The following is a 16665-nucleotide window of genomic DNA, read 5'->3' on the forward strand; positions in this document are numbered from 1 at the left end:
ACCATCCTATTGGCCCATCACTATAATGGGCAGTGTTGCCAGTCATATGAAAAGGTGCGAGAGGCAGTGAACCAGCTTTCTACACTACTAGAAGTTTCAGTATTTGCATGCTAGGTTATCTTTGGATTTGAGGTTCCTGAAGCCCTCTAGAAGGCATCTAGGAGTAAGCACAAGATCTGCTAGATGCCTGCATGTTGGTCCTGCAACCACTTTATATTCATTTCTTTAATGACAGGGGTACTCAAAGGATGCTTAGAATTAACAAGAGCAAAGGAAATGTATCCAGCACTTACTAAACCAACAGTGTAACAAGTCCACAACACTTACCGTACACAAAGAGTGTATATTCAGCTGAAGAGCTGCCCACAATGTTTGATGCCTCACACCGGTATGTGCCATTATCTGTTTTGTTTAGGCTGCTGATGTAAAGTTTGCCATCTTCGATGATGACATTATCTGGAAGATCGTCGTCTACTCGCTGCCAAGAAACCTTTTCTGGCCTGAAAGCATAAACCGAAAGACTTGAGCAATCCTCTGTAAGATAATGGTTGATTATTAGTGATGTGTAATATCAAAATGCATTGTTAATATATTGGAAGTGTAAAATTCAACACATCCATCTTTGTTATATGCATAACATTGGATTTAAAATACTCTACAAGAAAATATTACATATAATATACATTTTAAACTGTGTATATTAAGTTTGCCGTAATTACAAATAGTAGTAGTGTTAAGAGCCAAAATCTTAGTTGCCTCAAGTGAAGATCCAGAGTTGAACCAGTGATCTCCTGTCTCACCTAACACTGGGTAAAACAAATAAGTCCGCCAGAAAGCAAACAAGAGAGGAGGGCACTAGAGGAACCCCACTAGATGTTTACATGTAGGCCATAGGCAAGTGTGTGTCTTGGGGCAGAATCCAATAACTGAGCAAGAACACAATATCAAATATTAAAAGAGGTAATTAAATCACCTACTTTGAAGTGTTGCAACTTTTGCATTGATTCTGCTATATATCATATCTGTGTATGATAGTCCAATTGTACAGCACCTTCTAATTGTTGGTTATGTGTTTAGATGAAGCACTGAGATCTTGAGGAATGTTGAATTAAGTTTTACTTGCTTAGCAGGAATACAGCATAGTAGAGAGGAAAACATATAGGCAGATTCCTGTGCATCATAGAAAGAAGCATGCATATAGGAAAAACTAGCATAGACTAGACTTGCACTACAGCGCCATTTAGTGCTCAAAAGACATAACAGTACATCAGAATGTCAGTAATGCAATCAGTGTAAATTAGCATATGTTGTTGCATTTCCAACACTAATTAACCCGAACCACAATCCTGGCTGACTCCTAATCCAGTCCCTTTAGCTTGTCTCCTTCTCCACTCCAGAGAGGGAATGTCCCTAGGCGTCCTCATGTCTTATACACTGAGTACGAGGTGATGACTCACTGGACCTTAGACCGCTGGAGCAGAAGAGAAGCGAGGCTAAAGTAACCAGTCTAACCAGATGGGATTGTGGTTTGAATGAGTATAACTCATAACTGTTATTTTAGCTCCCTAGACCAAAAGAGAACTACCCCCTGCACTGCAAGGGTTACGATTTTATTTCCCAGCGGTTCTTCTTTAACGTGTACATAATAAATTGAGATAATGCAATAAAGCTATATGAATAACTCATAAAAACAAGGACATAATTCATTGTATTTCATATTCTTTCTAGGATTGGCTCTTTTTTTTGGAACAGTTACATGTAGATAAATATAACAGTAAACTACATTAATAACATGCTCTGTGCCACTTGTTCTCACTCCTGCCCTCCAGCACCAGTATTAGTGCACATTTTCCAGGTCTAGTCACCAAGGGTGAAATCATTAGTGAGCTTCTTTTAAAATGTTACTAATTATCACACTACAGAGAAGCCTGGAAAACAAACTGTTACTGGCATTTGATGAAAAAAGTGTGAAGAGCCTTGCTCTATGCCAGCAGCATAGGTAAAATAACTTCAGTATTCATAACAAGATATAACAACAAGTGTACAACAGGAGCTTCAGATTTCTGGATTTCACTCTAGCTGTATGTTGCTTGGAATGCCATTATAGGTTTTCTAATTGCCTTTTAATTTCTCCTATTTTATGGTACATTTTAATTCTGGTTTTCTTTTGCAATTAGCGAATCCTGCTTATATGATGGAATACTCAATATCTGTAGACATTGTTATAATGTAATTAGTTGAATAATTCTTTGCAACAATCTTCAGTACCATTTTGGTAAAGATACTTGGGGGAAAAAAAAGCCATCTGGTCAATCTGAGGTGGAGTTTAATGGATGAGGTGGTATTACGCTGATCCACTTATTTTCGCATAGATAAACGAAAAATAAATTATTCTTACTAATAAGATTCCATATCTTTCATTTGTAGCTCTGTACATGCCTACTAATAGCCTATATACTGCAAACTAATTTGATATTTGATATGCTCTTTGATGCAGAACTATCTCCGTGTGTACTAAATCCAAAGAACTAGGCTGTTTACAAAATCATTGGTTAAAAAAAAAAAAAAAAAGATTAAAAAGAAACAGGAAATTCAGTGTACTGAAACTTCTCCATGTACTGACACAGAGATAGACCACCCCCCTCCCCCCCAACCCAGCTATATAGTAATTGGCAGAAAGTTCAGATTTAAAGTGTATCTTTATGAAAGAGAGAAGCTGAATGGTTGATGTGAACAGCTGCTCCAGATTTTGTATGCTCCAGTTTTGATAAATTCCACTCAAGGTGGTCAATGTTGAAAGTAGATGCACAGCATTGCTTTCAAAGGGTAAAGAGTTTTCTAAATGTATTTATTTATTGTTGGTATTTGTATAGCACCAACAAGTCACACAGAGCTTTATAGAGTTTACAGAGTTGCACATTCACATCAGTCCCTGCCCTCAAGGAGCTTACAATCTACGGTCCCTATCTCATATAAATACAGGGCTGATTCAGGCAGAAGCCAATTAACCTACCAGCATGTCTTTGGAGTGTGGGAGTAAACCGAAGTACAGGGTGGAAAACCACGCAAGCACAGGGAGAACATGCAAACTCCTTGCAGATAGTGCCCTGGCCGGGATTTGAACCGGGAACATGGGGAGAGGTGTCAGTTAGGACACATCTATTTTAATAAATGGTTGCCGTTTAAAGAACAAGGCTAATCCTTTATTAGCATGTTTGTTTCACTTTCAGGATTGAACAACATAATTTTTCACTAGGAAAACCCACCATTTCTGAAATTTTCCAATTGTAAATAGGGATGCACTGATACCAGTATCAGTGCCGATACAGAGTATTTGGGTGAGTACCCGTACTCGCCCAAATGCTCCGATACTTACCTAACATACTGGAACTTCTGCTCAGAAGGAGATCTGGCAGTGCTAAGGGAGCATTAAGCTAGCTGCCTTTCCAATCAGAAAGATGGGCGGCGGGTTATGACCCACCACCCGGCTTCCTGATTGGCTAGAAAGCTAGCTTCACTTGTTGCTAGGCAGCCTGTCTTCCTAACCAATGAGGAAGCCGAGCGGCAGATCGTGATCCGCCTCCTGATCGGTCAGGAAGCCAGGCTGCCTAGCAACAAGGGAAGCCAGCTTCCTAGCCAATCCGGAAGGGCATGATGTGCTGCCCGGCTTCCTGATTGGCTAGGAAGCCGGCTTCACTTGTTGCTAGGCAGCCTGGCTTCCAGAGCAATCAGGAAGTGGGGCAGCACCTCATGACCTGCTGCCCGGCCTCCTGATAATCAGAGCACAACGCACTAGGTGCCTGGTGTCGGCGAGTACCAAAAAAAAAATATATCGGTACTCATACTCTTTACCGAAAAAACTGTATTGGTGCATCCCTAATTGTAAACTTTATTGATGCTGAAAGCTCCTGCACTCAAAAGTGAGGTACAACATGTAAAGAAAACACAGATGACATAACAGGTGCGTGGCTACCTACAAGAGGTAGATCAGTGATCTGATTTCTCTCATCTTTCTTAAGCAGTTACCTTCTCCTAACTCATTTCTGGCCCAGACCAATCTCCAATGTGTCCTCGGGGATTTCAAGTGCAGCTTTTCGCCCATCCTCGCAAAACAGAAAATGTGATTGCTTCAAGGGTATTCAAGGAGAAAACGTCCTAGATATGGCTAATATAACATATCCATCCCTCACTAGTACAGTTTCCATCATCTTTCATAAGCCGTTACATCCCTCCAACTCATTTCTGGCCCAGCCCCATCTCCAGTGTGTCCTGCAGGGATTTCAAGTGCAGCTTTTCACCCATCCTCGCAAAGTAGAAAATGTGATTAGCTGTAATAACAATCTCTGAACCAGCCGATTTATGTAGGCATTGATGCGTACACGAGTGGATGGGATAATCGGGATCTTCTAGAGCCGCTATTTGTAGTTACATGTGGAGTGTTTTCCAATTATATAGAACTTGGAAAGGACTCCCAATTCCACCATACCTCCCCTACTGAAAAGCGTCTCAACAGTAAACATTTTACACTTCTGCTCAGTTCATTTCTAATATGACAGCCCCACATAGATCTTTTGCCTGACACAACAAAAAACCTGATATCTGTCAGATCTGTAAATGTCAGTAGTGTGATAAATTCTGTCTGGCTCTGTTTCTTTTTTTTTTTTCATTTAAAGCAAACCTGATGCAACTCTGTGCGATTCAAAAGGGTACATATTGTGAAAAAATTTAGCACTAGAAAAAGTTACCTATAGTTGAACAGCATGCCAAAAATGATAAATGCAAATACTGACTTCTCCTGTAAAAGCCGAACTTGACCCTTCCCCCTTCTGGTCACTAAAGTGTACATAGACACAAATCTTATTTGCTCCCGATTGGTCTGTTAAAGGAGAACTATGGGGTAACCATTTTATCACATAGTTATCTTTAGGGTCAAGGGAGGACATATACTAATGTCCTCCTGTGACCCAAAGCTCTGTATATAGCGGGCTATTGCTCGCCATATACTGAGAGTGCTGCAGCCGGGATGGATCTCAACAATACTGTTGATATCCACCCAGCTGGATGATTAACAGGGGGCTCTGCCTATCTAGAGGCTGAGCCAGCTGTGCCCGCCCCCTTCCCTGTCTGTTCCTCCAGTCAGCACTACAATCCCATTCGGGGAGTGGTGACTGACAGTCACTGCTCTCTGCAGGGAGATAATCGGGGTGTGTTCGCTCACTTCACGATCAATAGAACCGACGTGTGACAGTTTCAATGTCACACATCGGCTCTAACTATGAGGATGAGTGTAAATCACTCACCTCATAGTTCGCCTTTAAATATACCATTGAAAAAGTTTTGTTATATCAGTTCGATGGGTAAAACAAATTCCCCTTGATCCTGCAAGAAATTATGTGAACTGATAACCTCCTGTGGATACATTTTATCAGTTAGCTCTATTCCCAGTTATCTCACAAAACTCACCCCCCCATGTTATAAAGAAGAAAAGAGGGGTAGGCGCTCTATAGTCCTTTCACTGGGGTGACAAAGCTTCTCCCTTATAGATACAGTGCAGAGAGTGGGCTTTGTCACCCATTTTAAGGAAAGGAAGTGTGTTACTTCTAAGCTGCCATGTGTAAAATTTTTGTTCTTGTGTTTAGACACATTTAATGTCTTCCTATTATCAATGAGGTCACCCATTATATTAAAGGGCCAATAAAAACAAAAGCTCAGGGTGGTGGGAGGAGCTCAACTTTGAAGAAGACTCCAATGTAATTCCCTGTATTAGTGTAAATCTACTGGTTGCTTTGACTTATTTTATATCAGTAATCTGGCAATGAAAAAACAGAAAAAAAACAATAATGCATTATCCTTGATCACACATTGTGAACTATTACTGAAAACCTTACTACGTTATAGTATTTTCTGATCTGGCCTTCACGTTTTACTTGCTTGCTGAGCCATATTTTTCCTGATTGTATTTACTGTACAGATTTGCAGATTTTCTCCCTAGTTGTTATTTATGCATCAGACAAAAGCATTTATCACCTTCCTTGACATAAAACCCAGTGACAACTAAAGACTCTTTTGGTTTTGAATTACTATCAGCAGACTGATAGACTTGTATTGAGACAGAGAAGCAGCAAAGTATTAACACTTTATTATTACTATGCAGTACAGGCAGTCCCCCAGTCACAATCATCCGAGTTACGTACGACTCGTCCTTACAAATGGTGGTCCCAGGCTTTTCCACTAGTTGTAATGCTACCGTGCTCATGTTCGTAGTACCTTACCTCCTGTACATTACAGGAAGTTTTTAGATGTGCAGATGAGCAGTGGGCCTGGTTCATAGTACTGTACCTCCTGTATATTACAAGAAGTTGTTAGACAAGGAGTGCCCGCCTCCTCTTCCATGTCTGGTAATGTACATTACAGGAAGTTGTACAAACATCTGTCCAAGTTACATTTAAAGCAGAACTCCATGCAAGTTTTATTTTTTTTAGTATGGTGTGGGGTTAGAACCACTGAGGTTTTTACTGCTGTCTGTATCCTCATTAGAAAGATTTAATCTCACTTCCTGTCCTTGAGAGGAAATCTACCCCTAGGAAGGGAAATTCACTCATGCAAGTGTTGTTATGGGAAATAGGTGTCTCCACTAAAGCTTTATCACCAATCCTTGTTTCCACAACAACCCAAAAATGTTCAAAATTTAAGTGTCACAGGGACAGAAAGTGAGATGAAATCTTCTCAACAGGGGCACAGACAGCAAAACAAACATTACAGGGGGTTAACCCTTCCCTATGCTATTTTTTGGGCTGGAGTTAACTGTACTTGTTCCAACTTACATACAAATTCAATTTAAGAACAAACCTACAGACCCTATCTTGTTTGTAACTCGGGGACTGCCTGTACAATTAAACAGCAAGAATACACTGCATCTATAGTAATAAAATAAGGCAGCTCCAATATACATGTACACAAATTACGTAAACATTTTGGTGTTAAAATGTATCTAAACCCAGGGACAAAAATGGAATGTATTGCAGCTTACGTAGACCTTAGATGTGGTGGCTTCAATTGTTTACTTTTTTTAATAAGGATTTTTCTCCTTATTTTCACCTGATCCTGCCAGAAACACGCTTCCTGTGCCAGGATGACAACACACTGAACTGTATCTATGGAGGAGCAGCGTTGTCACACAAGACTGCAGATAACCTCCTCTCTCCTATTCTCTATAACAGTCCACAAAGAGCTTGGAGCAGCATAGGCAGAAAAAACAGGAAGTTGTCAGCAAACAAGTTTTCTGTCAGGATCAACAGGTATTCTTTTGTATTTATCGACCAGATAAAATAAAACTCTGTTAATCGTGCATTTAACAGTCAAAACGGGCACAAATAAGATAAATGCATTGCTAACGTATACATAGACTTTAAGCTGGTTATATGCATATACACACACACACACTATTATAATTTGGCTTTCATACCTATCTGCCAGATCATTCAAGTCAAAGATTAGAGTTTGGTTTACCTCCTGCACATCCCTATTGGTTAATGAAACTGCCCATCATATAGTGATAGATCAATAGAAATGAAGCTGCAGGGATGAGGGGTAAGCTCTGATCAGGGGCGTAACTACAGATCATGGGGCCCCATAGGAAAACATTTATTTGAACCCCATGGCAAACCATACAAATTTAAATCAAGGACAAGGTATTAGGAGAGCTGTCCGCATAGTCTATTCCTGTACATCTGATATTAAGTCTTCTTGATTGGAAATGCCACAGGGTCAACAGCAACTTCAGCAATCCTTCATGGGGCCCCCTTGTACCCCCAGGCCCCATAGCAGTCACATGGGCTGCTATGGCTATTGTTACGCCCCTGGCTCTGATACTATCCAGCACTCAGAACGGCCCATTTGGCCATGGCAAAAAGTTTAGGAGGCTGCGGCAGGTAGGTAAGGTGCCTCTAGGGCAGCGGTTTTCAACCTGTGGGTCGCAACCCAAAAGTGGCTCGCAACTCACTGCTGAGGGGGTCGCAGCATCCACTTCTGCTGCGATAGGTGAGAGGCTCCTCAGCCTCCTCCTAGCGCAGCAGTGTTCGTCAGCGGGAGGACAGCAGAGGCTTTGAATATAAAAGTGCCGTTATACACACCCCCTGGCCGCTGCAGTGACATCTAGTGGCCGGGGAGTGTGTACAGCAGGGCTTTTCTATTCACAGCCGCTACTGTCCTCCAGCCTCCCATACAATGTGAGCTCTGCAGGAGGCGGGCGTCTAAGTAGTGCTGGGGATGAGAAGACTGCATGGAGACAGAGCAGGCAAGCAGGTAGCAGGGGTTGGGGAGGGCTTGTATTCTTGTGAGCTTCTATTTTTAGTCCCAAGTCCAGCGCCTTACTAATTCTGGAGTCCAGCGCTCCGTTGGGGGTCACCACAACTTGGCAAATGTTACCAAGGGGTCCCGGCCCTAGAACCACTGCTCTAGGGGGCCACACTTCATACCTGCAGCATTCACAGAGTGTCTTTAAATTGAAACATTAGATCAACAAACACATTTAGGACTGTTGGAGACCTAAAATAAAGTTGGCCATACATATTTTTAGAGCTGCAGCTAACGATTATTTTCAAAATCGATTAGTTAGCCGATTATTACGTTCGATTAATCGGTTAATCGGATAAACAATACAATACATAATATGAGAAATCTTGTCAGAATATTCAATGATGGAATGAGAAACTTAGAAATGCATTTGGTTGTAAAATACGATTTTGGAATCAATGGAGCTTTCACATTCACTGTCAGAATTTGAGAGAAAAAAATCCATCCTGCTCCTTCGATTTTTTTTTTTTTTGTCACTGCAATTGAAAACAATCATCGGTCTGACATCATTAACTATTAGAAAATCGAACAAACGTTACAAAACCAAACTGTTGCAAAGAAAATTCTTCTGGTTGCTTGTGTAACATTTGTTCCATTTTAAAGGAATATACAAGAATCTCACAGAAAAGAAAACTTGCAGCAAATGCACTCATCAGTGTCCAGACAGCATTGCTGTCACTATCAATGTCACACCTAAGTCAATGTCACTCACACAACAGCAGTGTCAAATTTACAAATCTGAAATGCTTACTGATCTTTTCCATCATTCGGGAAATGTTATGTATGCAAAACCAGAGCAGGGATGTAACATGAAATACTGGCTTTCCGAAGCCTCCCGAGGCCTGCCTTTGAACAGCTATGTTGTATTGGAGGCTGAAAGCTCTCAGATGCTAATTTTGCAGTTACAGTATAAATGTCATTTTTTTTTCTTCAAAATATATATTTATTAATTTTCTTGAATTCCACAAGTCTATACAATAACAATATGAGAATCAATTCATTTAAGCAAGCAAATAAAATAACAAGTACAACAATTATATTCACACCATCTTTACATTTCCTATATAAATGTCATTTAAGTGTGATATATGGAGTCGCAAAATCAGAACAGAAAGGAAATAAAATGTATTTCAACTACCTGTATCACAGTATAAGATTTCTCAACAAACTATTCTTTTACTTTTTGCATATACATAACAACATTATTACAAAGGAGCTATGTATGCACTTTGGTACATTGTTTTTTAAACCTCCACCTAATTAACCAGGCAATGCCTTCAGAAACCACACAGTGAGGAAATATGAAGAAGCCTAAGGGTCCCTTCAAACCTAAGCATCGGCTTATTGCATGATGGCGTGTGATGAACTCACGCTACCACACAATGCACCTAGTGTGCGTTACACTGCAGCAGGTGCGTTGCATTGGCTTTCGTTCGAATGGCATTTCAACGCACCTCCAGGCTGCAGTGTGTTTTGCTGGAAAAAAGTAGTGCATGCCTGAACAGCAATGTACCTACCACATGGTAACGTATGCTAGGTGCGTTATGCGATACTATGTGTTAATCACAAGGTATCAGACAAGTAACGCAATCCTTGTGTGTAAACAGGTTCTAAATGAGTGCAACACATAGCTAATACACAACTCCCAACTCATAGATCTGAGTGTACAGCTTCTGAGAAAGACATACACATGGGACAGTCTAAACCCACCTCCACTTAATAAAGTAATATTAAACGCTCAAACTTTTTTATAGTGATGAATCCAGATCAAAAAGATATAAATTGCCCATCAAAGTATTTTTTTTTATATTTGTCCAAGCACTCAGTCATCATGTTTCCAAACAGCTAAATACAACTGTCTCAGTTCGGCTTCCCTGAACTTCCTATCCAGTAAGATAACAAGGGACAGACCAGACAACAGCAATTGTTCATCTACTAGCTTGGAGAAGGGAGGAGCAGAGGGGAGTGGAGGGTCTTGTCTTGATGTGCCTGTAGGTTTGTGGAGACACACACACACAGCTTACCTGCACATACAAGTGAGGCTCCATAGGACCCTGCAAGGGAAAGGAACCATCCTAGAACAGGATATAAGGGCAGGTGCTTAGGGGACCAGCTGATTCTACAGGGAACCTACAATTTTAAACATCAAGGAGCAGCATCCATTGTAAGTGATTTAATCATCTGAAATAGCTTAAAAACATTTTGACTTTAACATCATCTTAACTCTCTCCTTCACTCTAAGCGATATTACAAAACTAGATTGAATTATTAAGTAAAACATTTTTTTTTCTAATGCAAGATGCAAATACAGGCAATGTGGAGAAAAAAATACTGAAGTAGTCAATTTTTAGCTAATCAAGAGATTTTTTTCATTAGTTCAGCAATAAGCCGCGAAGCGCACTTAGATGTTTACATAACTGGTTGTAGTCACCAGAAGAGGCAATAGAGCAGGAAAGTTGGTCCAAAAGAGGAAAAACAATAAACTAGAACCCTCCACTATCAAAATTTTCAATTTATCCAACCACACTCTCAGCCCCTACGAGACATCCCTACTACAAAAGGGCCTCAATTTTGCTCCCACTGCCAAACCTAATCCGTTCACCTTATTCATAGATCTCAATAGATTCATTCGTAAATTAACGCTCCAAAGACATTATGCAAACAAAAAACAACACTCACCTCCCATGGCTATCACCCCGGCATCCCTGAACGAATCCAACAGTACCATCAAAGATACAGACCACGATACACTGGAAATCCTTCACGATTTAGCCGACCCCGATTATTCCTTTAACTTCACACCAGACACATTGGTAGAAGCTGACATCACCCACACCACCTTCAAACCCAAATCCACCTTTTATCCACTGCAGTCCAAAGGGTCGTTCATCGACACCTTTTATCATGTTATGTACGCTGACCTTCTGGCCATGTGCAAAAAAGGTCAGAAACATCACAATCTTAGTTACTCCGAATCCAGAGCCCTCAAAGAACTTTCCGCCAACCTGATCATCAAGCAAGCCGACAAAGGTGGCGGGATTGTGATTCAAAATCGTTCGGACTACCTAGCTGAGGCCCACAGGCTCCTAGGCGATCAGTCCACCTACACCAACCTACCATCAGACCCCCTATCCACCTACAAAACTGATCTTACATACCCACCCGTTTTCCTCCAGCTGAGAGATTCCAAAGGCTGTGTAGACAAGAGACCTTTTGGATTTACAGACTCAATACCCTTGCCCCAACAGGACTCAATGAAGAATTAGAGATCCTGACCATCACATAAATCTTCACATGCCAATACCCCACATGACAACTCCAATTGTTAGCAAACTGGTTCTTATGACACATCCGTGTCCCACTCACTCAGTGTCCCCCATTGAACAAGGCAAAACCCCCTCCCCCCCTTTTTTCCAATGGGTCTCCTACACGATGTACCGAGGCAACATTTTTTAACATTGCGCCCTTTCTTGGTTTTTTGAATAACTGGTTGTATGGTTGATCAGGAAAACGAATGAACAATAAAAAAGATTTGTATTTCCTGACACAGCTTTGTGTCTTCTTTTTTTTTTCCAGCATCATGTTTATCAGTATGTGGGAGCTGAAGAAGTTTATTTTTAACATTTGCTATTGTTACTAGAGGATGGAAGCAGGACTTCTAAAACAAAGGGTGATGGCTTAACAATACATTGAGAGACGCTGAACATCATCTGCATCACTTTCTACCTGCAGCGCCAGTAGACCTTTTGTGTGTATTGGAGGCGCTACAGGCGTAAGAGAGACGCCGATGTGCGCTTAATCTAAGCCTCAGCCTCTCCTGGGATGTAATACGCCCAGTACATGGTTGTTTTATATCCATTTACAATAGATGCTCTGAAGAATTTGAGATTTAATTATTCATCTTTTCTTCCTAATGCACTCATTTCGTGTATAAATGAATTATACATTTAAAGTGACATTAAAGTCACATTCCCCCCCACCTTACATTAAATGATGCCTCTTGATCCGATCATATTCTCCTTTCCAGTAGTTTTCAGGAGTCCCTCAAGCGCTGGTGCCGGTCTCTGATCCAGCGCTGACTGCCGTGTCTTCTGTGTCCCACGTTTCTGTCCACATGCACGTTGCCGGTTGCGTGCATTGACTTACACTGTGAATCACGTAATCTCTGAGCCTGATGAAGGAGACCCTGCAGGGCTCCGAAAGTGCTCACCATTTGAATGACATTCTATCAATAAATGGATTTGAACTGATCTGGAATTCTCGTGCTGGTGTGATCTTGATTCAAGTTCTTCTATTTGCGGTGCCATCCCATTAACTTTGGGATATCCGGTAAGGAGTGCTGCAAGACATATGGACACTGTATTGACTTGCACTGCGTCTCTCCTGTTCTCCTGGCCAAAGATCTCTACTGCGCAGGTGCCTGCCCCATGATCCTTCACTGAGCGAGAGGCGGAGACACAGGTAAGTAATTACCTTTAGGTAACTTTATGTTTTTGTATATATACACTGCTTGCTAGTGTTTAATTCTACATTACAGGTTCTGGCACTATAAACGATAATAAAATGACACATGCTGACCAAAAGGATCTGCTTACATACCTGCACTAAAATCTGCATGTCACCCCCTATGGTTTAACAGCAAGTTACCAATGTGAAAGGGAGAATATGTTTATACACTAAATAAAAAGTTGCCCCAAGCCCTCATTTAATACCCGTTACATTGTGAATAGCAGACGATATAGAGTGCTGTTTATAAAACTGCTTATGCATCTAAATGGATGAAATCTGTCGGAATAACTGCAAATTAGCATGTTGCAATCCACGTCACAGTCAGTCTACGGCTAGCAAGCAGCCATACAAACCCTATTCCATGGGCATAACTAATGCTTATATCTGCACACCAATAATCCTGATATTTCAGCATCACTACAGATTAAATGCACTATAGGGAGCCATTGTCAGGATGTGAATGAAGCTGCATTATATTTTCCAATCTTACTAAACACAGGGCTAGGGAGGCAGGTTCTCTATTACTGTTCATAACGTTTTTCCTGTGGACACACCACTAAAACAAGAATATTTAAAAGGTTACTATGTAAATACAGTTTGCTCTTTGCTTTCCTCAATAAACCGGATACATGAGTAAGAGAGTAGTGCAGACTTCAATCACTATGTGCAAAGAGCAGTAACCATAGCAACTAGAAAGCATCATTTTCACTCATAGATGAACCCTAACTGGATGACATTTAGTTTGCCTAAGCGCTGTGTATCATACAATTGGCAATTTTTTCTTTTGTTTTAGAAAATAACTGTTGTTGCCTTTCATCATCTTTTATTCTGCTGAGCTCTTGCAGCTTTTTTTGCAACCACTTCATGCAATGGCCAGATGGCATTGCTTAGGATGAGTGTCCATCAGATGCTGTATGACAATGCAGAAGAGCAACTGTGAAAAAGGAAGGAGTGTTGCCACCCTACAGCAGGAAGTGTCTAAACCGGTTCCTTCATGGCAGGATCACCGGTCATTATTTTATTGAAAACTGCAGATATGAAAGGATTGAAAAGTTCTTCTGAAAGAAAATGAACATGTTAAAGATTATGTGAGAATTCAATGATTGGGTTTACCACTACTTTACACAGAAATTTGCTTGCTAGCTATGGCTTAATGCACAACACTATTAACCACTTGAAGTCCGTGGTGTTAAACCCCCTTCCTATACAGGCCATTTATCAGTATTCAGCGTTGCGCTACTTTGACTGACATTTATTCCGTCATGCAACGCCATACTGAAATTAATTTTATACCATTTTTTGGGGACAGATAGAGCTTTCTTTTTGAGGTATTTTATAACCACTACGGGTAATATTTTTTAATATATTAAGGAAAAATTATAAAAATGTATTTAAAAAAAAAACAGTTTCCCCTAAATTAAATGATAAAACATGTATTACCCAATTTTTTGCTAAAATATAAGAGATGGTCCCACGTAAGGTAAATAGACACCAAATATGTAAAGCATTAAAATTGCGCGCGCGTGCGAAACCTAAAAAAACTACAATACCCATAATTGGCCATAGGCGACGCTTTAAAAGCTTTTACAGCTCATCAGTTTAGTGTTATCAGTGATTGACGGCCCTAAAATGATTGCTCTCACTCCGACGTTCGCGGCGATATGCAACATGTGTAGCACAATTGTCATTTTTGCACGCTGGCGCATCGAACGCGTATTTACGTTTATATGTGCGTAAACGTGGGGGTGGGGGACTTACAAATTTTTTTTATATGTGATTTTTATTACCTTGTACACTAATTGTTATTGCTATCACATAGGGGAATAACAATCCCCTATATAATAGCAAAGGCACACTGACAGGTCCTCTTTATGGAGACATTAGGGGTCTCCAAGACCCCTAATGTCACCTGGGGACCCCAAAAGAAGCTGATAAAGCACAGATCTGCTTCATCAGCTTCTTCTCTCTGGCTCTAGCAGCCAGATGACTGACAGGTGAATGCGAAAGTTATGTATTACACATTACTTACGCATTCACAGTACGGAGAGAGTTCAGCAAGGAGGAAGATGCTGATCTCCCCTCCCATCTTACCTCCTGATGCCCTCTAGAGCCGGTCCCGTGCTGCAGATGGGCTAGTGGATCCAGGGATTGAAGGTGAGGGGTCAGGAGGGGTCAGCACTCATGGCGGCGGTGGCACTCGAGGAGGGGGAGGGAGGGCGCACAGCCAGCCAGAACATACATAAGATCAGCAGGCTATAGAGCCGCCAATCGTATGTATGTCAAACAGCCGGCAACGGCCCGTGCGTGCAGAAAAAAGAAAGCCGTCTAATTATGGCAACCCGCCCATGTAAGTCGGCCGTCCGTCTGTTTCTTCACAACGGGCGGACGGCAAGAGGTTAAAGACTGCGCTTTGTGCTGCTTTATTAAACAAGCCCTATTTTCAAAATACTCAATCAAATGTTAGAAGTCTTGTTCTTGTAATCCACAGACTTCAGTTTAAAAGGCAATACAATGAGCATACAGTAAAAAGCTATTAATAGATGCTGGCCTTTACATCCAAGCTTGACATCCCTACAGAAGTGAGGGCAACATCCAGAACTCCAGCTGTGCGATCTGATTTGGAAAAAGACTGAGAGCTAATCTGTGCCCTATAATTTCTTGCTCAATCTTTACCTTTTTGTACATGGAAACAAGGCTGGCCTTCATTTAATGCACCCCAACACATTTATCATCAAACACACATTTTATTCACCTATCTATAATTAGTATCTTATCTGAGAATCAAAGCACTAAGAGACAAACATAAGATTGTCATGGCAAGGGTGGGGGTTTTATCTGGCTCTCCTAAACAAAGATATTTGATAAGGTTTTTTGAAGTTTTTGATGGTAAGAAAGAGAACAATTCCATCAAATATATTAAGAGAAATTACCCCTTGAGACATGACGAGATGTAACTTTTTATACACAGACATCACACAACATAGTGCAACCTGTGATGCCTTCTGGCTTTGTCAGGAGTGCCTTCAAATTTTCACTAAAGGGGGGACTCCAATGTGAAAGGGGGGCTCCTGATGTGAATGGGGGAGTCTGATGTGAAACAATGGGACTCTGGAGTGAAGGGGGAGCCATATGTGAAAGAATAGGACTCTCCTGTGAAATGGGACTTCTTATGTAAAGGGGAGTGCTTCTGATGTATAGGGGGATTCTGATGTGGAAGAATGGGACTCTGATGTGAAGGGAGACTCCTTATGTATAGAGGGCTCCTGATGAGAAAGGGGGATTCTGATGTGAAACAATGGGACTCTGAGATGAAGGGGGACTCCATATGTGAAAGGGAAAGCTGCTGATGTATAGGGTGACTCCTGGTGTGAAGGGGGATTCTGATGTGAAAAATGGGACTCTAATGCGAAGCGGAGGGTATCTGATGTACAGGGGGATTCTGATGTGAAAGAATGGGACTCTGATGTGAAGGGGGGGGGGGATCCTCCTTTTTTTGCCTGGGATCCTACCTTCCAATGAATACCAAAGCACTGTCTAGGACAGGGCTCAAAATTTCAGGTCCTGAGCTACTAGCCAGGCCTTCAAAGTTACTCGCCACCAGTTGCCCTGCATAACACAAACAAACACACACAGGGCACAACGCGCACACAGCACAACACACATACAGCCACAGCACAGCGACAGGGCATTACACATACAGCACAACGCACAGAGCATTACACATACACATTTCATCTGAAATAAATTTGTAGTCTTCGCACATGTCTAATAATATGCGTGTGTGTGTGTGTGTGTGGGGGT

At 41.3% G+C, this 16665-nt stretch overlaps 1 protein-coding gene across 1 annotated transcript in view; it reads right to left on the bottom strand.

Annotated features, from left to right (window-relative positions):
* The window catches only part of LOC108800797 (cell adhesion molecule 1-like), a 111915-nt gene that overhangs the window by 74029 nt on the left and 21221 nt on the right, over positions 1–16665 (bottom strand). Inside the window, exon 3 of the mRNA XM_018572805.1 lies at positions 328–500. Within this exon, the coding sequence (XP_018428307.1) occupies positions 328–500 (173 nt within the window). The remainder of the gene's footprint in view (positions 1–327; positions 501–16665) is intronic.

This window comes from Nanorana parkeri, unplaced genomic scaffold (genome assembly GCF_000935625.1).
Source record: "Nanorana parkeri isolate BGI_ZX_2015 unplaced genomic scaffold, ASM93562v1 scaffold2138, whole genome shotgun sequence".
In the NCBI taxonomy this organism is placed as follows: Eukaryota; Metazoa; Chordata; class Amphibia; order Anura; family Dicroglossidae; genus Nanorana; species Nanorana parkeri.